At 37.2% G+C, this 21,966-nt stretch overlaps 3 protein-coding genes across 3 annotated transcripts in view; 1 reads left to right on the plus strand and 2 right to left on the minus strand.

Annotated features, from left to right (window-relative positions):
* On the minus strand, positions 1-7,084 carry LOC136278054 (protein Wnt-8b-like). Its single transcript, XM_066161242.1, has 4 exons — positions 7,026-7,084; positions 6,134-6,234; positions 578-846; positions 1-471 (listed from the first exon to the last, which is right to left on the minus strand). The coding sequence occupies exons 1-4, from the start codon at positions 7,082-7,084 to the stop codon at positions 1-3; spliced, it is 900 nt and encodes a 299-aa protein (XP_066017339.1).
* Positions 7,032-15,794, minus strand: LOC131779577 (uncharacterized). Its single transcript, XM_059096138.2, has 12 exons — positions 15,641-15,794; positions 15,376-15,461; positions 12,549-12,643; positions 12,159-12,234; positions 11,838-11,905; positions 10,738-10,782; positions 10,458-10,537; positions 9,805-9,954; positions 8,932-9,017; positions 8,085-8,181; positions 7,902-7,956; positions 7,032-7,198 (listed from the first exon to the last, which is right to left on the minus strand). Exons 1-12 carry the CDS (start codon positions 15,744-15,746, stop codon positions 7,162-7,164), a joined length of 981 nt encoding a protein of 326 aa, XP_058952121.2. The 5' UTR covers positions 15,747-15,794; the 3' UTR covers positions 7,032-7,161.
* Positions 15,783-21,966, plus strand: part of LOC131779576 (pre-mRNA 3'-end-processing factor FIP1) — a 22,586-nt gene continuing 16,402 nt past the window's right edge. Inside the window, exons 1-9 of the mRNA XM_059096137.2 lie at positions 15,783-15,876; positions 16,735-16,768; positions 17,593-17,686; positions 18,375-18,478; positions 18,925-19,100; positions 19,568-19,680; positions 20,395-20,437; positions 20,757-20,837; positions 21,714-21,827. Of these exons, the coding sequence (XP_058952120.1) occupies positions 15,837-15,876; positions 16,735-16,768; positions 17,593-17,686; positions 18,375-18,478; positions 18,925-19,100; positions 19,568-19,680; positions 20,395-20,437; positions 20,757-20,837; positions 21,714-21,827 (799 nt within the window). The 5' untranslated portion in view covers positions 15,783-15,836. The remainder of the gene's footprint in view (positions 15,877-16,734; positions 16,769-17,592; positions 17,687-18,374; positions 18,479-18,924; positions 19,101-19,567; positions 19,681-20,394; positions 20,438-20,756; positions 20,838-21,713; positions 21,828-21,966) is intronic.

The following is a 21,966-nucleotide window of genomic DNA, read 5'->3' on the forward strand; positions in this document are numbered from 1 at the left end:
TCACACACAAGCTGTGCGTGAATATTTCACGGTGCATAAATCACATTTAACAGTACAGCACCACACGAACTTACATTTACATTTGACCTGCTTGTGATGTTCTACCGTACGATTGCGCAGATTACAAGAGTTACACAAAGATCTGCTTTTTTCCACGGATACAATGTCACTCTCCCATGTCCTTCTTCGCATTCCAGGGGAGCCCGCGGTCATGTTTCGTACACAGTAGTTTGGGGAAGAGTCCAGATAAACCAGTTTCTTCTCTTTCTTGGTCACCAGTCTGTCTAGGTCGTTGTGGCGTTTGTGAAGCTTGCTATTCACGAATGCCACTCGAAGAGCTGAGTGGTAGTTCCTTTTTAGTTCTTGTCCAACCACGTTAAAAGGGGCAAGCTCTTTCCAACACGTTTTCATGCTACAGCTTCCGGTAACGCCATGGCATCTACATACTTTTCTGAACTTTGCACGGACAACCTGGTTTGAGCAACAAAGAAAAATCAGAAAAATAAGATGTTTTTCTCGATTTCATTCGTGAGTAGATCAATATTTGAACAGACTGAAGACAGTTAATCAAACCAACCTTTCTTCCTACATGATTATTGTGCAGGTTGAATACTGTACGAGCGTCGTTTCCTTTCTCCAGTTTGTCGATAAACCGTATCGTCTCCTTCTCTCCGTACTTGATGTCATCACTGCATCCTCCCCACTGCCAGTCGCTCTTTCCTTTTTGTTGTTCCCTTGTCTTACCGCACCTACATCCGGGTATTCTGTTCTGTCTGCACTGCATAGTTAGTTCGTGAGTTATAGCGGCTGCGCTGATGGCGTGAAGGAAGGCTGTTTCTCGAGTTGCTGCAATGAAAAATGAAACAAATCGAGGATCAGTAAGGAGATCCAAAGTTATTTCTTAATAACACAACAAAGGTAACAAAGGCGCAATCAACGATGTATTTATGGGGTCATGTTTTAATCCTCGTGCGTGTGCTCGTGTAATCGTCTTTTTAAAGATAAATGAGCGGTGCCCGATAATTTATCTCGTGCGGGCGCATTTCCGGGTAAAAATGGGCGGTTAGTTTTATATGCACTTTCAACTAGACACTTGCAGAGAGGTTAACAGATGAAACCTTTACTTTTGTGCCTTACACAAGCCTAGGAAACTCTAGACACGCAAACAGGTGCGATACCTCTTCGTAAGCATCGTGTTATACACGAAGTGCAACACCAAAAAAAAACCTCCACCTCTCTTTTTGTGATGTGCTTGTTATATTAAGGTGTTGGCCTTAACCGTTCTCAATGACTGTGAATATGTGTAAATCATATATGTAAACTGCGGTTTAAGAAATGAATATAGAAGCGATCTTCACAACAGCGAACACTTCTTACGAGCACTGCATCAGTATAGTAGAGGTCATGCATTCAAATCCCGTACAGACCCGAAATTTTTTTCAGGTCTTATTTTCAGTACTGCGAAAGTAGTGTTCATCACTCCGAATTCACTCCTTAAAACCTCAGTTCACAGATATGATTTTTATATATTCATAGTTATTGAATCATCACTTCACGGGTTCATTAGGGAACAACATAATGACCACCTCTCAGGCCTTATTTTCACTACTGCTTAAGTAATGTTCATAACTGCGAAGATCGCTTTCATATTCACGTCTCTATCCGCAGTTCAAATATGTTCAAGGGTTTACTTGGAACCAACATAATGACCTGCTCTTAGTTGCAAGTTTGCTCGTTAGCTCAGTTGGTAGAGCAGTGCACTGGTATTGCAAGGGTCATGGGTTCAAATCCCGTACAAGCATGAATTTTTTTCAGGCCTTATTTTCCCTACTGTGTAAGTAGTGCTCATCACTTCGAAGATCGCTTTCACATTCGTTACTTAACCGTTATGTTAGAGGTTTATTCAATGAAATGTTAGTAACTTTTTATTGTAGCCAAATATCTGTAATGTACCTGATTGATATGTAATGAACGGTAGTTTTAAGTGAAAGCTTAAGTTAATTTAGTTTGTAGCTTTACAATCGAAATTCAAGCAGATTAATTGTAAAACGAGTAACATGGGAGTTGTGCAACGTCAAATTTGCTTGTAAATAGCTGATGTTCTGAACCACTCTGAACAAGAGCTAACGCCCGAAACAACCGTTGTAACACCACAATTTGTTTAGAACATATACCCATGAACCACTTGTAGCTAATGTTTTGTTGTGTATTCGGGTTTATTAAAGTTCCTAAAGCAGGCGTCTGAAATGAAAGTAGTGTAATGTTAGCCACGTTAGGAGAATGTTTGTTTTTCTTTAGATCTCATTTTCAGAATAAGCAAATAATAATGAAAAAGTCTTTTGTTTTTGACTTTATTATTAGGAAAATCACACCTCTAAAAGTCAAGCGTGAATATCACACCTAGTCAAGCGTGGATGTAGTTCAATTCAAGTTGTTATTTGCGTGTGAATGAGTGTTCTTTTGTTTTTCCTAAGAACGTTTTTTCTCTTCATGTTTTCTTTAGTTTTCGAACATTGTTTCCGAATCCTACCCTTGCGATTTCCCTCGTCATTTGCCCCCTAAATAAACTCCACGGATGTCTTTATGAGATGAGCTTTGTTCTCGCTCAACTAATTTATTTGTGCGAAGAAACTGTTTAAGTGAGCAAAGGGGTAAGTTTCTAAAGAAACTGTGGTGCTGCGTCGGTGGGAGAGTATAGCAGGTAATTTAGCGTTAACAACTGGGTTGAAAACGTAAGTTAGCCACCGTAAAGAGTAAAAAAGCTAAAGCTAGCTTTTTTACTCTAGCTAAAGCTAGCTTTTTTACTCTTTACGGTGGCTAATTTACGTTTTCAACCCAGTTGTTAACACTAAATTACCTGTTTAAGTGAGCGATTGTTTGGTTGGAACGGAGAGTTGAGAAAAGCATGTGAGCTGACGTCGAGGATTAAATGGTCGTTACTGTAAGGCCCATGTCAAACAAACCGCTAATTTGAAAGAAACAGGTCTTCTTAGTTTCTTCATGAAATATGACGTCAACAAGTGAGGCTTACCCTCGCTCACCTTTCCCCAGACTTTTTTGCAAAGAAAGAGGTGTGATTCAACGCTTAGGGACTAGGCCTTTCCAGTTGAAAGGCACCGTACCGCACCTGTATTGGTCCATGCCTAGCAGAAATTTCTGCGCAAAATTCAGCTGAATTCATAGGATTGTTCTACCATTGACTTTTGCATAAGCTAATTGCAGGCTGTATGAGTTTTAACGAGCAAATTCAGTATAATTTTTATCCCTAACATAACACCAGAGCAACACTGACAGAAACGGTTGGATTTTTTATTACTTCAATGATTACGATATCTCTTACATAAACTGTTAACTTCATAGCAAGAGTAACTCTTCATGTAGGAGGAATCTTCTATGAGCCTCACTACAGAAGTTTCCGTTGAGGAAAATCGAGTGTCGACTAAAACCAAGGATTGCTTTCAGTTGCAGACCGGGGTTATACTGGGTTTGCTGCACGTAGGTCTGTGATTGGCTATGATAACTCGTGCCACCCTCTCCACCAATCAAACGCGAAACTAAAAACAATTAACGAGAAAAAAAATAACAGGAAAGAAATGCAACAGCGCACCGCTGAGGGAACAAATCCCCGAAATGCACCAATCACAGCTGCTGAATAACAGCCAAGAACAACGGAACAGAATGCTTTCTGAAAGCAGGTTTGGATTTTACGACACTCAATTAAATTGCACTCTTCGACAAAGAATTATTTGTTTCCAAACAGGTTGCTACCAGCAGAAATGCTATCGTGAAAAAAAAAAAAGGTTCTGCTTCCCTATACAAGATACATATAACAATGAAGAGCGAGTCAGTAAGCGAGATTTCCTAAAGCAATCATATCCAAAAAACATTTCTGACAACCCGTACAATCTTCAACTACAGACCAATCTAAATCTTTCAACACTTAAAGGCAAAATTCGTAGAAAATTGCGGAAAAATAAGCCATAAACCATCAAATATGATACATGAACTTAAAACTTTATAAATATAAATTAATAGACTTCTCTGTAATTTTCTAGGCATATTGTTCAGTTCACCTCAAATCTCGCTGAAAAATGAGGAAACAAACGATAAAGTTATTTCATAACTTTATACTATCAATTTCATTTACTAAATTGATGGTATTCGCCTCTTCAAATGCTGAAAATGAGCAAACGCTTAGAATGAGGAAACTGAAACAATAAAATTAGATTTCTATCAATTTTTTTAAAACTAAATTCTTAGTATTCGCCTCCTCAAATTTTTGCTTAAAGAATTTACCAATACATAATTAACAATAGATCTTTTGAACATTTACAATAATCAAATGCAATAAATTCTCTTTTGCTTTTTTTAAATTAGCAAATAACAGTGAATCTCAGAGTATATTTATAAATAAAAGTTCTCACGATTAAGGGCCTCTCTGAAAACAAATTTGTTTGCTTTACACTTACACTTACCCCCCCCCCCCATTCCCACTCCACAAACCTTATGGTTACCAATGACAACCAACTACAAGGCACCTTCTACAACAAGGAATGTTCCCAACCCAAATGATATTTCAATACTCTCAGTTGTAGCTTGTAGAATATGAAATTATAAAAATTGATTGAACAACTTGGAACAATTATCAGCAATTAGTCAAAGTTTCACAATTCTAACACAAGAATGCTGTCGGGTTTTTTAAGTATTTAGCTGAAATAGAAAATGGGAAATTTGACATATATACAAGTGTTGGTTAGAATTGTTAGCTTAGCTGCATCCGCAGCTGAAAAAGAGACACTAACGACGAAAAAAAAGAATAGAAAATTGAATAATAAAGAAAGTACGAAAGAAACAATCAAACAAAACCAGACCAGCCAAACAAGCCAAGCATAGGACTCCTTCTCTCTGGAGGAAACAGCCACTTAAAATCAGACTAGGCAAACGCAATTCTGTTTTGTACATGTCTGCTTCAAATCTTTGCAAGGATTATGTTAAAAGAATTCTTGAACTAGATAAATAAGATCCTTTCTTGAATAAAGTTCTTTAAAATCTTGCAACCTTTACGTTTTGATAGTTACCTTCTATTTTCTGTTTGTTTGTATAAATGATACCTTTTTTCCTTTTTTTTCAAGGAAGTCAGATGAAGCCATATTGATTAATTTTCTCACGGTATTAAATCACTGAGGAGTTCTAGGCAAAATAATTTAAGCATGGTGCATACAGATGAAAAAAAAAAGAAAAAGAAAAAGAAAAAAAAATGGATCAGCTTTGACACTCTTCCCTTCCTGACTGCTCTAGACTCTTGGGAGGTGGAGACTAGTGAGAAAGAAAAGAAGAAAGAAAGGGAACAAAATGGACAAGATGAATCCCCAATTTTCTGAGATGGAGCAAGTCCCCTCACATCTTTTGTCTTGTTCACCCCTGCTTTTTTTCTTTGTCTCCACAGCCTGATTGCCTGGAACAGACTTACTTCTTTCATGTTACCCTTTATTACTCCGAGGATCTGATTGTTATCACTCCCCTCTAGCTGATACAAATTTCAATGAAAAATTAATTACAAGAATTTGGTGTTACTGGTTGGTAAAAGATAACTTCTACCTGATAAGTTTGAATATTGGATCATTACCAGTTTGCTAGACAATGTATGGATATCATCCAAAGAAATTACATATTGATGTAATTTAACAGAGTTTAAGGGTTAACTTTCTCCAACAAAAAATAATAGTAATAAAAAAAATACTTTATATATTATGCCGCTTATTTCATTTAGTCCAAAAGTGCCCCACTTAGCAAAATGCACAATTTCTTCACAGTTGTCTTAGATGGTTACTATATTCAATAGAACTTCCAACTGACCAGGCTATCCTTCAGTAACAATTTAAAGCAATAACTAACCCATTCAACTATTTTCTATAATATCTAACATAATGCTCTTAATGTATTAGATGTGTAACTATTAAAGAATGTAAAGGGATAGTACTGTTCCAATACTATTCCAGAGTAAATTTGGTAGCCTATAATGCACAGAGAGCTAACAATGTTGGCCACAGCACAGCCACCATGTCGGTCTAAAGTACCAGTCCAATAACTGTGGACAAAGGAGTGGTACACCACTTATTGCCACCCATCCTACCACACATATGAGACATAGTGGACAACAAAGAGTAGTTGTTACTTTGGGCGGCTGCATCCTCCACATCAGGCTGGGACTTTTTGCCTCTTTTTTTTTCCTTTCTGAAAAAAAAATGAAGAAAACCAATGATGAAAATCCTCCTTCTTTCACCTGCTAACTGATGCATCTTTTCGTTGCCCCGGGAAGCAAATTTACGTAAGGAGCTTAAATTTCCTGCCAGATAAACTGAGCTGTTTTAAATCTAACCCTACAGGGAAATATTATACTAAATGGTTTTTATTCTACCAACTGCCCCAAAGTAAAGTATAAAATATTGCATAAATAGAGTACCATATCCTGCAATATTGTTAATGGTTATTCAGAACAGTTGGTTATTTTGGTGCTGTGTGGCGCTGAAACTTCCCTATCTGCTTTTGCATTGGTTGTAACTTTGACTTGCCCGACAGGCGTTGTCAAAATCTGGCCATAACTCGTACAACACTCAGTGATAATACACACCAAAACTTCTAATAAGATATAAGAATGCAGGGGAAACGTGTGTTGGGGGTGGGGGGGGGGGGGCAGGCGAGAGAGAGAGGGAGAGAGAGAGATGGTAGTCCTAAGAAGGACTCTTGAGGGGTCTTAGTGAATGGATATTTCAACACACCCTGAAAAATAAATTTATCACCAAGGGGGTTAAGTGACAGATTTGTATGTTGAGTCACTCGGACTACAGGACTACAAGACTTAGAGTTTTTTAGTTTGTCACCAGCATAATAACCAGAAAACATTCTGAGTTCCCTTGAGATATCAAATCTCAGACCTTTGACCTTGGTGCTCTACCACTGAGCCACAGAGACTCTTCAGAAAGCTCAGACACTACTATGTTTGTATATGAATCTTTAATTCTAACCTTATCAAAAACAGGAGGCAGTTTGAATGAAGGGCCATACATCCTCTCACTTGAGTCATATTAACTTTTGTTATTTCAAAGCATTCCAAGTCCAACACTCGGAAAAGATTGTTCAGCAACGTTTTTGAACACAATCTTACAGAGCATTCTTGTAAGTATTACGAGGGTGTAACCTGTGAAGAACAGAATACACAGTAAAAAATCATTAACATTTGGACCATAGATTCACAATTCAAGGAACATCGCTCCTACAAAATTTTAAAGCTTGTACCAAAGTTTGGTTGTACAGTATTTACAATGGAATGCTGAGAAAGAAAACTTTGCTGGGTTCAGGTGAAGCAGTAATTCCTAAGCAGATTTCCACCTATTAATGTATTTTGTGGCAGAAACCTTCACAACTTGGTTTACTGTGTTTATACTAGACAATAAAATAGCCAATCAAAACGAAGGGAAGCCATTGCATGCTGAAAACTTGATCTGACTTTTAACTGCAACCAATTTGGTCTGCCCACTTTGTCTTATATTATTATCATTATTATTATTTATTTATTTATTTTTTTAGTTTATATTGTAACTTAGGATATGTGATTTTATCTTAAGAAATAAAGCATTATTATTATTATTATTATTATTATTTCCAGGGCAACTTTCGAAGCTGTAGCAGAAACACAAGGTTATCAAAATAAGCTGACAACCAGCACATTTCACCCTCTACTAAAGCAAATGAAAAGCAAACAAATCAGAACTCTGGTCAGAGGAAGAAATTGTTCAAAGTAAAAGAATACCAGTTAAAATTGTTAGAAATGCTGTTACAAAATATAGCACATCATGCAACTTAATTTCTTGTCAGATTTTTAAGTTGATTGGTCCACTCACCAAGCAGTAACCCGCACAGAGGAAACCCAGAACAAGGTAAAGTTGGACACATCATCTAAAAAAAAAAAAGAATATTGATGTGAGAATTTACATGCAGGTTTGATGTTGAGTAGCCCTGCTGGTTCATAATATTAGGTTTAAGATAGACTTCCAGCTCCAATATAAGCATAATTTAAAACACACCAATATCAAAGTCCAGGATAGCTTTGTAAATGGATGGCTGTCTTGTGGATGTGGCCTTGCCAATTACAAAACCAACTGACACAGCAGTCATTGCAACCTAAAAAACGAAAAACCCTTTCAGTCTTACAGTCTGCTATATTCTCTGAAAGGTCTACTAATACTTTTCATATCTCCTGAGGGTCTAGCAAAGATAGTTTATGGTAGCTTGACAATCTTATAAATAACACTGTGACCATATGCTTAAAAAAGTAATTTGCATAAAAATTGTAAATTGGGAGGACTGGAGAGGAAAATGTGTGGCTTGAGATCAGGAAGTATGAACCAAGCGCAGCAAGGTAAGTACATTATGATCAGATCTAAACATTTTTTCTCATCCAGCCTGACCACACTCAGTCAATAAGCATTTTCTCAAATGATCACCTTGTGCTGAAAATTTAAAAAAATTTTGTATCAAAGTAAATGGGATGCAATAGACTGGGTGCATATGGGTCATATACTAATAAAATAAATTCTACAATTAAAACCTGCTCTTTGTTTTTTCAAGTCAGAATGAACAACACACACTCTATCACAAAACATTTTGTTTTCCTGATTTGTTTTCTTTAAGTTTTTGCAAAAAGCTTTGTGAGTACAAGGCCAGACAGCTTTTCATGGACCACCTCAGGTCAACCCATTTCACCATACACTCATCAGTTTTCATAATGATTTGCTATGGGATTTACATGGGGCTGGCTGAGTTATATAAGAATGTACAATACTACAGGACAATCTTGTCAAAACAGGTATTTGTTGGCTATAAACTTCAACTTAATAATAAGTACGCATTTCAAATGACACCAGAATTTACCGTTTCAACCAGAGACTGCGTACGGGGCTCAGGACGAGGGTGAAGAAACAACAGCAACAAGGAGTAAACAATGGCTTGAAGGACAACTAAAAAGAAAAGAAAATTAAAAATCATTTCAGTTTTCAACCATCCTCACCCCTTCACTCTTACATCTTATCAGTAATTCTCCTTACTGTCTGCTATACAGTTCTTATGATTTTAATTTGGAGAACTTGATATGGATCAACAAATAATACCCTACTTGATATTTTTCTTTGTTCTTATCACCTGTCTGCTTGATTTTCGTTTTGATATTGTAGGGAGAAATTCTGCCTTCATCACTCATAGGAGTTAATGGGTTAGCTTCTCATTAAGCTGAGTACACAAAGAGCAAAATACTGTACACCATATAACTTTGATAAACTGCTCAATATCTGCATTGTTCCATTTTCAAAGGTATCCACACTCTCAAACAATTCTAAGCTATTGTTTCACTTTATGGGGAGACAACTGGCCTAATGGTTAGCATGCTAGACCCTAAATTGACAGGTCCAAGTTCAAGAACCTGGTAGGGCCTCTGTGGTGCCTACTTGTTCAAGAAACTTTCCTCTCACAGTGGTGTGGCTCTCTATCTGTACAATAAGTGCCAGAGAAGCCTGGCCTGCATTCCATCAAGAGGGGGGGGAAAGGGAGAGAAGCAATACCCCTTGTTGCCTCAAGCCGTGGAAACCGAGAGAAGCTCAAGATAAGTGGGCAAATTGGCACAAGTATAAAACGTTTTTCACACAGTCTGTATGCCTGATTGACACTGTATTGAAATTGTAAATGGAACTGAGGTACCATTCATTCCTCGAAAGTGAACAATTAAGGAATCTGTACTACAGCAATACATACCATTATCCCCAAAGCTGATAGATCTGTCCACAATTGTGTCAATCTTTATCCAGTATGCCAGAATGACGCAGCCAATAATTCCTCCAGCCACAATATCTGCTGGACTGTGGACACCAAGGTAAAGCCGACTAAACATCACAGACACTGACCCTAAAACACAAAATACTATTGAAAAAAACCCCAGCTCATTGAGTACATTCAGGTAATTGCATGAGGTTGAGCAAAATTAGGGATTAGTATCACATGTGTTTTCAGAAGTTATAGGAATTTTCGACAAAGGCAATTCCTGCAATTTTATTTTTGTACAGCAATACTTAAGTAATGAAACCAGCTCTGCTAAAAAAAAGACATTCACACCATCAATGAAATTATAATACTCTTAGGCAAAGTTAGGCCTTCTTTAGAGCTCTCACTTTCAGGTAATTTGGCCTGGATAATCACCCTATCGATGAAAAAAAAAACTCTGTCACAATCAATCAGAATCTGGTAAGCACTATCTTATCATCTCATTTAATTTCACAAGAGCATCTAATGAGGCACTGTGGATGTTTGACAATAAAGAATTAATCAATACACTGTTTTCAGAGCCTTTTCTTTGGCTCTGGATGCATTCTTAAAGATCCAACACTGAGTATGGAATAAGAGGCACTTACAGTAGACAATTAATCCAAATAGGACAGCAAATCCCCATTGAGGCATAGAAAAGTGAATGTAGGAATAAAACCAGATATACCTAAAAGTAAAATACTGCCATTCAACAATCTAGTTAAAAAAAAAAAAGAGAATGGATTCCCCTCTGTCCCCCACATAATTAGGTACCCATCCCTCCATAACCTCTGCAGTGGGCTGGTGACAATTTTCAATAATGACAAAGCACAACAAAACAACATTACCCATTTATTTAGAGTCTAGTAAGACAAGAAAATTAATTACCAAGGAACCAGTACACCCAAAACAGCATGGTGACTTGGAAGACCCCTGAGAAATGAAGTCAAAATTTAAAATTATAAAAAAAAAGTTTGACGTAAAAAAGGGCATGAAATTGCGCATAATACAGGTGCCAATGCAAATAAATTTTTCACTTTGGCAACCAAATCCTGAAAATTAGTCACCAAATTAGCAACTAGAATGCTTCATCATAACCTTACCTAGAGATATAGTGAATTAAAAAGACTTGCAAAGATAAATCTATGGCAAACTTCCTCGTTAAGTTTGTGTCCAAAATGCAGCACATGCATCTTGATCAATAATTAGACGCAATCTTTGGTTTGGGTGAGCTTGAACGTTGTATATCATCCATCCTAGTGTCCACTTTGTTGCACATTAAAGATCTTTTTCATAACTTAATTTTGGAGGGTCTATCTAGAATGCTGACAGCGTAAAAAAGGGTTCTGTTTGTCTTTAAAAATGGCGACAAACTTCTTTTGAATTAGCTACCACTTTGAAAAATTTAGGAGCCAAGTGGTTATCAGAAGAAAAAAAATTAATTTCACGTCCTGCATAATATTTATCATAACACCTATTGGTCTGGGGTGTGTTAATAACCAACCTATAAGCATTGTTGGTGCACCAGATATAGCAATTAAACTCTGCTACACAAGGTACATGTATTGTGGAGCACAGCAACTTTTCAATACTAGTACAGTGACAAACAGAGACATGAAGAGATGGAAAATTGGTGTAAAATATTGAGTTGGGAAGCTTAGAAGGAGACTACTGTTGCCCACAGTCCAACCAGCAAAGAACAAAAGAAGGAGATTATATAATTTTGTATCCAATGTGGGACAAAGAAAAAAAAAATACTGAGTTAGCAAGAGGAAGTGAACCTAAAGACCTTTGAACTAAACAATCCAATGCTCTAACACTGGGCTAAAGAGACTTCAGTGAGGTAGGCTGTTGTTAGGTTCAGGCAAGAACTACTTATAAGAAAAATGAACTATATTTTTAAAAAATATTAACATGAAAATGAACTTAATTTGTAACACCAACAACTAACTGAAAGGCTGTTTTCCTTTTTGGAATGTTGTACCTACCATGTTTGTGAAGCCCTTTCTAAGGGAACAATTGGTGGGTTTGCTGGCCGAGGTAGGCAAAGAACATCCTGCAATTCAAGTAAATCAAAGCCATTCAATGACTATGCTAAGATTTATATTCTCTTTTTTTCTTATTGCATTCTATGAGACTACCTTCTACAAGCACTTTACTCCTATTTAATTTCAGAAAAGTCTCCACTTTCTTTATTTTGATGTGCTGGAAAATACCCTTGATATCTCTGCAACTGTTCTAATATGGCAATAAATTTCAATGGCAGACCATAAATTGTTAACCCTAAAATGAAAACTTGATTTTATTACCTTGATGAATCCAGCAGTGTAAAAACCTAAACCCATCAGTAGGCACAACAACCTTCCAAGTTTAGCATCAACGATCCTGCATAAGAAAATAGTCAGTTTTAATTTAAAAAAAAAAAAAAAAACCACAACAAAACATACATACTTCAACAGTAAAGAATTAAAGGTTGATAAAATTTGCACACTGTAACATCCAAAAATTTTGACCACAAGACAAACAATGATCAAGAAACATCAGACATGGAAAAAATCAAGTCTTACAGCTTCTATGTGCTTTTTGACTTTTTCAGGTATGAAAACTAGTTTGCAGGTTTCATCACAAACCCTGATCAAAAAAAAAATTATTGAAAATAGTGCATGATTCCTTATTAACCTATGAAAGTTTCTACCTACCAAAGAATAAAAACCCCCATGGGAATATAAAAATCTTCTGTGCCAAAGAAACTGTTCAGCTTCATGAGCTTTGTCCATAACGGGGTACGTCTTCTCTATAGAAAGACAAGGAAATTTTGCATGTTCATCAGTAAAAAGCAACTAAATTGATAGTGTGGTCTTACTGTCAGAAGAGTGGAAGAAGGGAAGACTGTCATGGGTAATAGTAATTGGTGGCATAAGTCAGCATAGCAACAATCTAAGGAGTTATTCATCAGTCAAGCATTTTAACCCTTTAATTCCCACAGGTGACCAAGACAGAATTTCTCTTTACAATATCAATACAATATCAACCAGTTAAGTGATAGGAATAGAGAAAAATATAGATTTGGGGATAATAAGTTGATCCAATACTAACTTCTCTTAACTAACTTTATAAGAATTGTATGGTTGACATTTAGGAGAAATACAAATTTGATCTGGGAGTTAAAGGGTTAAGCCTGGTTGGTAAAAATGAAAAAGTCAATCTAACCATTTTGGTTTTGACCACCATACCCAAGAACTGTTGGTCAACAAGTCTTAAAAAACTGGAACCAAGGGAAACACAGTGTTTGTTTTCTCTTTATTCTCTCCCGACAGGCACATTTAAGGGTTTTGGGAAATATAGTGTCTTTTTTATTTCCCTAGGAAGTAAGTTAATTTGTTTGTTTTGAGAAGTTAGTGAGTTTAGTTTAGCCTTAGGAAGTAAGTGAGTCTTGACCCATGGCATAAGACATGTTCTTTCCTGAGCAGGAACATAATTAGACTGGGAGATTTGATAACAACTGTGATTGATTAGCCAGTAAGCTTCACTGAGTCTCTTTGTTTGGTTTGGTACTTAGTCATGCTTCCCACACAATATTCCAGTTTCCCTTTTATGCTTCTGGGCAAAGCAAACCACTGTTACATTAAGCCATTCTGCCTAACAACACAATCTTATGTTCCAGAAAGTGTAACAGAGAAGTTGAACTTAACACCACCAAAAAGAAAATACAGATAGGCAGCAAAGTTAAGAATTTGAACCTGAGACCTTTAGTTTTCAAACTCAATACCCTTATTCAACTCCCAAGATCTGATTTGTAAATCTCCCCTCTAGCTGCACATTTCCTTGTAAGTTACTTGGGAGAATCTGATATAGCCAGTACATCAATTAAATGCTTTTAAGCTGTCAGATTTGTCTACTCTCATTCCTACTTTGGTTAATAACGTGCTGACATTATGAGGAGAAATTACATGTCAATCCCTTGTGGAAAATGGAAAAGTGGGGTAAGTTTTTGAAGAAACTGTGGTGCTGAGTTAATAATTATAGGAGGGTAGTAAAAAGGGGTCCTGATCCTGTTTCACATATCATGTAAATAAAAGAGGAAACTTCAAATGTGTAGTGTACAAGGTTTCAGGGAAATCTTGAAGTTTTCACAAGATGAAAGCAAAAATTCACTAGTTCTGTATGTTTCAGAAGGCAAATCACCCCTCACATTGGTTGGTAAATTCGTGAATCACATTACCCTTTCCGTAAAATTCATTTTAGCTTTAGGCATGCATCATGTATCAGTCCCTTACCACCCTTTTATGAGATAATTTGGTTTTATTAACTGAGTCGATGATCAAAATTGGCCACTGTAAAGAGTTTCTAAACCTGAAATTTTGAGCATTAGACCTTTGCTAGGATGAATGCGGATAATCGCATACCAAATCCTCTATTGGCACAATTCACAGTATTTGTTTGCAGACTGTTTTTGGTTGATATTTCCACCTAGCATGTCTAAATATCTAACTCTAAATTCATTCAGAAAGATGCTTAAAGTATTTTAAAACACTCCCACCATTGAAGCTCATAGAATTTAAAAGACCAATAGTATGAGGGTAAAAACAAGATGTGTAGCAAACAAAATATCTTAATTGTATCTAAGAAGATTGACAGACCTTCATCTGTCTTAATTAAAATTAAAAAGAAAGAGAAAGGTAAAATATATTAAAAAAAACACACACACACAAAAGCTCAGTTGTTAAAAGGTAAATAGTATATAATTATACAAACGACTGACTTAAGAGGCTTGCAGGTAAATCAATATTGATTTTTTCACAAGCTTGATATCAGTCAAAAATTAGAAACAGTATACGAGGTTCGCGAAACTAATGCATCCAGCTTTTTCTCAAAAAAAAAAAAAACAAAAAAAACAAAAACAAAAAAAAAAACCGGTTCACCGTCTTTCCTCCTTCTACTGGATTTGCGATGGACGGACACTTAGGAGATCAAATCAGAACTAAACATGTGAATGAAATTTACTGTGTTGCGATTCATTTGCATAATAATGAGAGGTTTTTAGCGTCTACCAATTATTTCCCATTGAGTGGGCGACCATATCAATTCCTTTAAGTTAATTGTTCGCGAAAGATCGCCGATGGAATGGTCTATGCGTGGCTCATGTCCTTTTACAATAAAAGAAGTATTCTGACTAGCTTGAAAATACAAAATGAACAAAGAATTTGTACTTTGCCCTTCTTGTCATCACCTCTTCGTCACTAATAACTTAATCACTACTGGATATAAAAATTGATTTGATTTTATCGCGATTGCGAAATCGAATGGCAATTAAAAATAAAATCAAAACAAGGTAGTTGTGCGCACATACTAAAAAGGAAACCTTATTGATAGCGAAACACACACATTCAGCTATAGGAAAGCCTACCAGGCTCAAGCAAATGAAAGAGATACGTCTCCAACATCCGGCTGAGCTAGGAAAATGAAAAGCCGGATGCATGCTTTGGAGTCGACGGCAAATAAAGCGCGCAGGACTGAACACATTACCTGAAGCGCTACAAGGGGAGGTGTTCCTATGAGAATTGAGCTGAGAAGACGGTGTCGAAGCCATCTTCCAGCAGGTCCAAGTTTATCTGTGGGTAAAGAAGAAAGAAATTAATCATTACATCAAAAGGTCAGGTGATGCAAAGCTTCGCTGTGAGTCTGAAAAAGCACAACAACTCGTGAAAGCGGGTGGGACAACATCAGAGCGAATTACTCAGCGAAAATCTACCAAAAAAAATAACTGTAGACAGAACTAAGGTAATCATACCTATTGGCGCCGAAATATACTTTTCGCCGTCCTCATCAGTTTCGTTAGGATGTTTTTCACATGACTTATCATCATCACAAAACAAAGAACTCCCTTCCTCGGCCATCTTAACAAGACTTCACCGGCTGAAAGACGACCAGCGGTAATCACGACAGTTGTATGCGCACACTGTCTTCATCCCTCATGCTCCATCAAAATGGCGGATGTCGAAGATGATGAGAAGTTTTTGTATGGAGGTAAGGATAGACTTGAGAATATATCCTCGTGAGCCATATCTCCAGCGCTTGATCCTGTCATGATATATTTCTCTCCGTGCCCTTTGAATTACTTCATAAACGGACAAATGAATACTTTTGAGATGACCTTTTTGAGCTCTCATACATATCGAAGAACTAATTGTCAGATACTCGTTGGAAACTTGTCTCATGAAATTTTCTCCGAAGAATCGTTCAATTTTTCGCTTCGTTTCCCAGTAGAATATTAATTTTGACTCCGGAAAATATAGTGATCATATATCTCAGTAACCTCTAAAGTATGGGTTTGTACAGATTCTGGAATTCTTGAAAAGTTTAGTAATCTGCCTATACAGATTTGGGTCCTGTAAAAACCATCAAAAATAGATTTTAACTCTTCAGTTAGAATAAAATAGGTCTAAGGGCTTATGGTGCAAAGTCTATAAAGTTTCTTCTCTAAACGCTTTGTAAAATTTAGGAAATCTTTCCACTCAAGCTTCTGAAATTTCTTGAGCAGTTTTGCATTGTATTTTTCAGCACTCTGTGTATGTGCACTGCATCATTGTTAGATCAGTGGAAAGAAAAAGTTAAAATCACTCAATTCATCAATTCTGCATGAAGAACTGTTGATGTTACAGCTTGTTTTATCCATCTATTCAAGTGCAAGCTGACTAATTTCAAATAGTGGTTCCCAATTAAAAAAAGTTCCTGTTCAGAATAAATTGTAAATACATTTGGAAAAAAATTGGATTAATATAGTAATCTTTAAAGAGTAATTACCTCTAACTGTTTTAGAAGTACCCCATGTCTTTCAGTCCTTGTGGATATATGATGGTATATTAATTTTTTATTCACTCTAAGGTGGTGATGCACAGGAAAAGGACCAAACATTGAGGTAAGAAGTTTGTTTTCTTGAAGGAGATAAACACTAGGTATGCCAAACAAAGACAGATATAACAAAGTAAAATTATTTTTGAGCAGGCATAAGTTTTTTAGTGTTAAATTTAACACTTTTACTCCAAAGATCTGGTTGTTTATCCTCCTTTCTAGCTGCTGCTGCTGCAAAAAAAGTAATTACCAGAATTTGGTGTTAGATCAAGATAACGAATTCTACCTGATAAGTCTGAGCACTCTCATTACCCGTTTGCTGGAAAATGTATGGTTGTTATATGGAGAAGTTACATGTTCATCACTTGTGGGAGTTAAAGGTTGCTTGCAGGATGCGTGTTGTACTTAAGCACATGTCTTGGGCTTAGTCTGAGTTTTCTCCAAGAAATGTAACAGCAAGAGAATATGTCTGAAAAAGCTTGAGCCATTGAAATTTAGTTGGAGAGTTCTCAGTATTCTGATGCCTCAGGGAACACCCTTCTCACTTCCTTACCCACTCCTTCAAGTAATTTATAGGGAACTTTACCAGTAATATGGGTGGCAAGTGTCAATAAAAAATCTCTCATTGAAACTTATATTGAATGAAGGGGGTAAGTTTCTAAAGAAACAGTGGCACTGCCATTGGTAGCAGAGTATAACAAGATATCTGGTTTTATCAACTGTTATTGAGTCATTTAAATCCCAAAAGTGATTAACATGTAATTTTTCTTGATAGCAATAAATTATCCAATAGTTTGAAACTCTTCTTGGTGGGTAATTTGCATTGTCAACTCAGATGATAAAACCAAACAAAAGTAATTGATTACTTTTCACTTTGTACACTCTTTACAGCACTGAAATAAAACAAGAACCAAAAGAAGAAGAAGAAATTACAGAAAATGGACAAGTCAAAGATGAAGATGATGCCAAGGAAGCTGGAGAGCTAGTGAGTCCTAAACTTCACCTAATACAACAATTTTCAACAGACCTCTGCATGTTTCGGACAGAAAAGCCACTTTCACTCCCAAGGGTGAATTTGATGAAACTTCTTTGAAGCAGTTTCTTGGAGCTACTGGATTTAAAATTACAGATTTTATCCAAAGCAAGAAAAGTATTGACATCTTCAGTATAATTGAAAATGTAGACTAGTGTGTTACTACTGTTACTGGCAGGGGCATCTTAACCCTCTCACTCCCAAGATCTCATTATCAATTCTCCTTACTGTCTTTCATACAATTCTTATGATGCTAGCTTGGAGAATTTGGCATTAGATAAACTAAAAATCCCTTTATTGATATTTTTCTTTATTCGCATCACTTGTCAGCCTGATGTTGTTTTGATATTGTGAAGAGACATTCTGTCTTGGTTGCTCCTGGGAGTTAAAGAGTTAAACAAAATTAACCAATTATGCTCATGAAAAAAGACAATGATTTTAGCCAAATTCACTCAAGTATATCAGTGGGTAGGACCAGATGAAGTAGAGGAGACAGATAGTTTTCAAGCTATCAATAATTACTTGTTTCTTGATTTTGGAATGTTAAGTTTTGTGTTGGTGTCCACGGTGACAGTAGTTTGTCCTAGTGCCTGACTTCAAATTAACCTCGTAACTTACAGTTTAGTGACAAATTTTTTAGAGCAATGAAGATGATGAGGAGGATGATGATGATGACGATGATGACGACGATGATGATGTCCAGGTCACTATTGGGGAAATAAATACGTCAGCAGCACCATATGGGTAAGGATGTACAGTTACTTTTTGGTACCAAATGTAATGGTTAAAAATATTAAATTTAAATACATAGGACATGTGCTAGCGCAGAGTAAAGCAAAGTTTGTACTCAAGCCAATTCACCCACCTGGTGGGAGCTTATCCTGGTTTCCTCAAGGAATCAGAGTAACACAGTATCCATTTAAACTCTTGGGTGAGGCACTGTGAGGGTCAACTGTTTTGCTCAAGAACACAACGCATTGACTCGGCCAGGTCAAGAACCCAGACATCTTGACTTAGAGTCCAGCCCACCAACCACAAAGCCACAGTGTTTTCCACATTGCTGCAAAGTTTGTCCAGCTAAATTTACCAATCCCTACATGCACTGTTGCAGAGAGATTGCAAAAAATTGGAATTTTTCTACAAGTGTCTCCTACATGTACCATGCTGATGTTCAAATAATTTTTCCTCAGAGCTCCATATGCAGCACCTGTAAACTGGAATTTCAAGTCAGGAAGTGGATCTGCTGCGGTAAAGGATACAAAAGACAATAAACACATTGATGTGGATGCAGTTGGTACAGTCAATGGTGTGTCTGTGCATGAATTCGATTTGGACTCAGTTGATGACAAACCTTGGAGAAAGCCTGGTAAGAGTTGTGACATCCAGTGATGCTAAGAAAACTGCCAAAGTGTAGAGGGAAGTTATGCCCTATTCACAGCAGCAAAACCAGGTTAACTGAGAAAGAATCAGAAACAGAGAACTGAAAAACTGAATTTTTCTTAGGGTTCTAGTGATCTCACTGTGATACATTTGAAGTTGACAGACATCTGATCAACCAGCTTAAATGAAGGAAAAAAGTTTAAGCTGCTCTAACGATCAAAAACAGTGTTAAAACATGTTTAAGATTTGGTGAGATAGGGGTGTTAATTATTCTCCTTTGCAGCACTTGTATGGTCTTGCATGCAACGCAGTCATGGACAGAGAAAAGGTTGCATAGTGAAACCAAACACTGTGTTACCAGTCACACATGAGAGTGGTTAACCTGTGGTATCTCTGCTCGGGAAATCAGGCATCCATACTTTGTGTGTAACAATAACTGTTTCTTGTCCACAGGTGCTGACATCACTGATTACTTTAACTATGGCTTCACGGAAGACACATGGAAACAATACTGTGAAAAGCAGAGAAGAATGAGAATGGAATTACAAATGCCAAAGAAAATATTTGTAAGTTGTGATTTGCTGTTAGTTGTAGCTGTCATAATACGTCCGCCATTTGGTCCAATGAAGCTATTTATAGCGCCATCTGAATGTAGCAGAACAGACAGCCCTTTGTAAATGTGTTGTGCCTAAAACAATGTTTTATCCTCCCTTATGGTCTTCGTTAAGTTTTCCCCTTCATATCTACAAGTATGTTAAACCACCTAAACTGTTGTAGAATCGCGAAGGAACTTGAAATATAATTAACGTATCTTGAGTTGCTGGCATCAAAGGGTAAAGAGGTCGAGATGAGGGTTATGCTGGTGCGAATTGCCATCGTTGTGATCTTGGTGAGTTGTTAGAAAACCCCTCCCTTCATTTGTTCGCCGAAAGCGTGTAGAAACCAAGAAAATATCGTGGCCTGCTTTTAGAAAGGGGGAAAGGGTAGTTTATTGCGGGTGCGAGGTGCGTTTTTCAGGTCCCGGTGGATTGCGCTTAGCGCCCACATAAACTTTCCTTCCCCACTTTGTACGACGGCCTTGCATGCTATGATGAACAGGAATGCAAATTACTCACACAGATAATACTTACTAGTTCGAATGAAAACAGGGCAATGGTATGAAATCTAACTAAAAATTATACTTGTTCTGCGACTTTTTATTAATCTTTACAACCTTAAACTCTTAGGTATTTTTGGTATTTGTTTCTCTTCTTTGAACTTTATAAACATTTGTGTTTCAGATGCACCCACCAGCCACAGTGGACCCAACCTTGCTGCCTGATGGTTGGTACCATGCTTAGTTAGCTTCCAATTTTCCTGCTCTATATACTGTTTTTCTTTCTCTCCTTGTTCTGCAGAGGTCCCATAGATGCTAATGTATTTTTATTTGAAAACGCAAACCTTTTTTATGTGTTTGCGCGTATTACTGCAGTAAGTATCCTCAAAACGCCGATGGAAACGTAGACTTTTGAAAACGGTTGCAAAAGTGGGGTCCTTTGAATTGTATCGGTTAGGAAGTGCTTCGTTTCTGGTACGGAGAAGTGAAACCAGTCGCTTATTGGAATAGTTCTGATAAGATGAATTTTGTTTTTGTTTTTGGCAGGGAGACCCAGAAAGGCAGGCCCACCCCCTGAGAGAAAACTGGAAGGAAGCATTGATGTTATCGGCGGAGAGGGCTCCAGAGGTAAGGTTATGTGACTGGTAAACAATTAACACGGCCAGCACGTCAAGAAAAGATGTATAGATATATGCGAAGTTATTATGTGACGTTTTTTATGGACCGAGACTTGATAGAGGTTTCTGAAAACGAACGAAGGAACGGGGTCAAAATCCGGCCTTCTTGACGAGACAGGCTCGGTCAGTATAGGGTTTATTGTCTCAAAAATAATTACTTAAAAGGAATTCACTTTTCGGGAACAAAGTAGGAGTCAAATGAGGCCCACGGTTCGCTTCATCAGGCTCGCTCGCAACGCCGGCCGCGTAATAAAACCGCCTAGTACCCCAGTGAAGGTTACTCTTGAAGTTATTAGCAGCGAGGTTTCACAGTGACGAAGATCAAGTTGAAAGACAGAAAATGGGATTTATCTGGGACCTTTGTGGTGGAGGAGTTACGGTCAAAAGAGTGTACGACTTGCTCCCCTCGCGCAGCGAACTAGAAACAAAGGACGAAAAGAACCAAAACATTGAAAGAGTTCAGTTCCCTTCTGATAAGCAGATGAAGCTTTAGATGATGTGAAGTATTACCGCCAAGCATACTGCAGTGCTTACAAGGAAGATCTCCAATATAGCCGCATTTTTTAATCTGAACATTTATTTTCGTGAACAGTGTCAAGAGGGCCGAAAACTGATATTAGACGGACATTTTTTAATTGTCTTAACCCTCCTATAGAGAATCACTGAGGCCCACTGCTTGTGGAAAACCGCGGTTTAGGTAACCTCGTGTAAATAACTGGCCCTAAGTTTCTTTGAAATTGATAACAGATATTGTTCTATATTTGTTTGTTTGTCTGGTTTTTTCATTATTTTTAATTTTTCTGATTCAGTTTTGATATCATTTCAGTGGAAAGTCGCCGGAGACGTGAAGATGACGTCATGATGCCGATGATGGAGGAAGGTATGAACCCGGATGTGGCGGCTCGCCAAGGGATGATGAACAAAAGACATTTTCCTCCAGGTCTGTTGATTTTTTTATTGTTTTTTTTCTATTATAAATTTTTTTGCTTTGCTTTTTAACACCGATATAGAAAATATTATCTTGAATTCAGTTCTTGCCGTTTGCCGTTCACGTTAGCGTAGTTCTAAATTCATTAGGA

Source organism: Pocillopora verrucosa, chromosome 14, assembly GCF_036669915.1.
Source record: "Pocillopora verrucosa isolate sample1 chromosome 14, ASM3666991v2, whole genome shotgun sequence".
Taxonomy (NCBI): domain Eukaryota; kingdom Metazoa; phylum Cnidaria; class Anthozoa; order Scleractinia; family Pocilloporidae; genus Pocillopora; species Pocillopora verrucosa.

Bases quoted from the DNA above. Each gene is read 5' to 3' on its own strand.
- LOC136278054 (XM_066161242.1), bottom strand. From the start codon at position 7,084: ATGACTCAAGTGAGAGGATGTATGGCCCTTCATTCAAACTGCCTCCTG. The intron at 6,235-7,025 runs GTTAGAATTAAA...TTTTTTTTTCAG, and splicing joins TGCCTCCTGTTTTTGATAAG to AAAGGAAAAAAAAAGAGGCA. The intron at 847-6,133 runs GTAGGATGGGTG...TTTTCATTGCAG, and splicing joins CACTATGTCTCATATGTGTG to CAACTCGAGAAACAGCCTTC.
- LOC131779577 (XM_059096138.2), bottom strand. From the start codon at position 15,746: ATGGCCGAGGAAGGGAGTTCTTTGTTTTGTGATGATGATAAGTCATGT. The intron at 15,462-15,640 runs GTATGATTACCT...CTTTACCCACAG, and splicing joins GTATATTTCGGCGCCAATAG to ATAAACTTGGACCTGCTGGA. The intron at 11,906-12,158 runs GTAATAAAATCA...CTTGAATTGCAG, and splicing joins ACACTGCTGGATTCATCAAG to GATGTTCTTTGCCTACCTCG.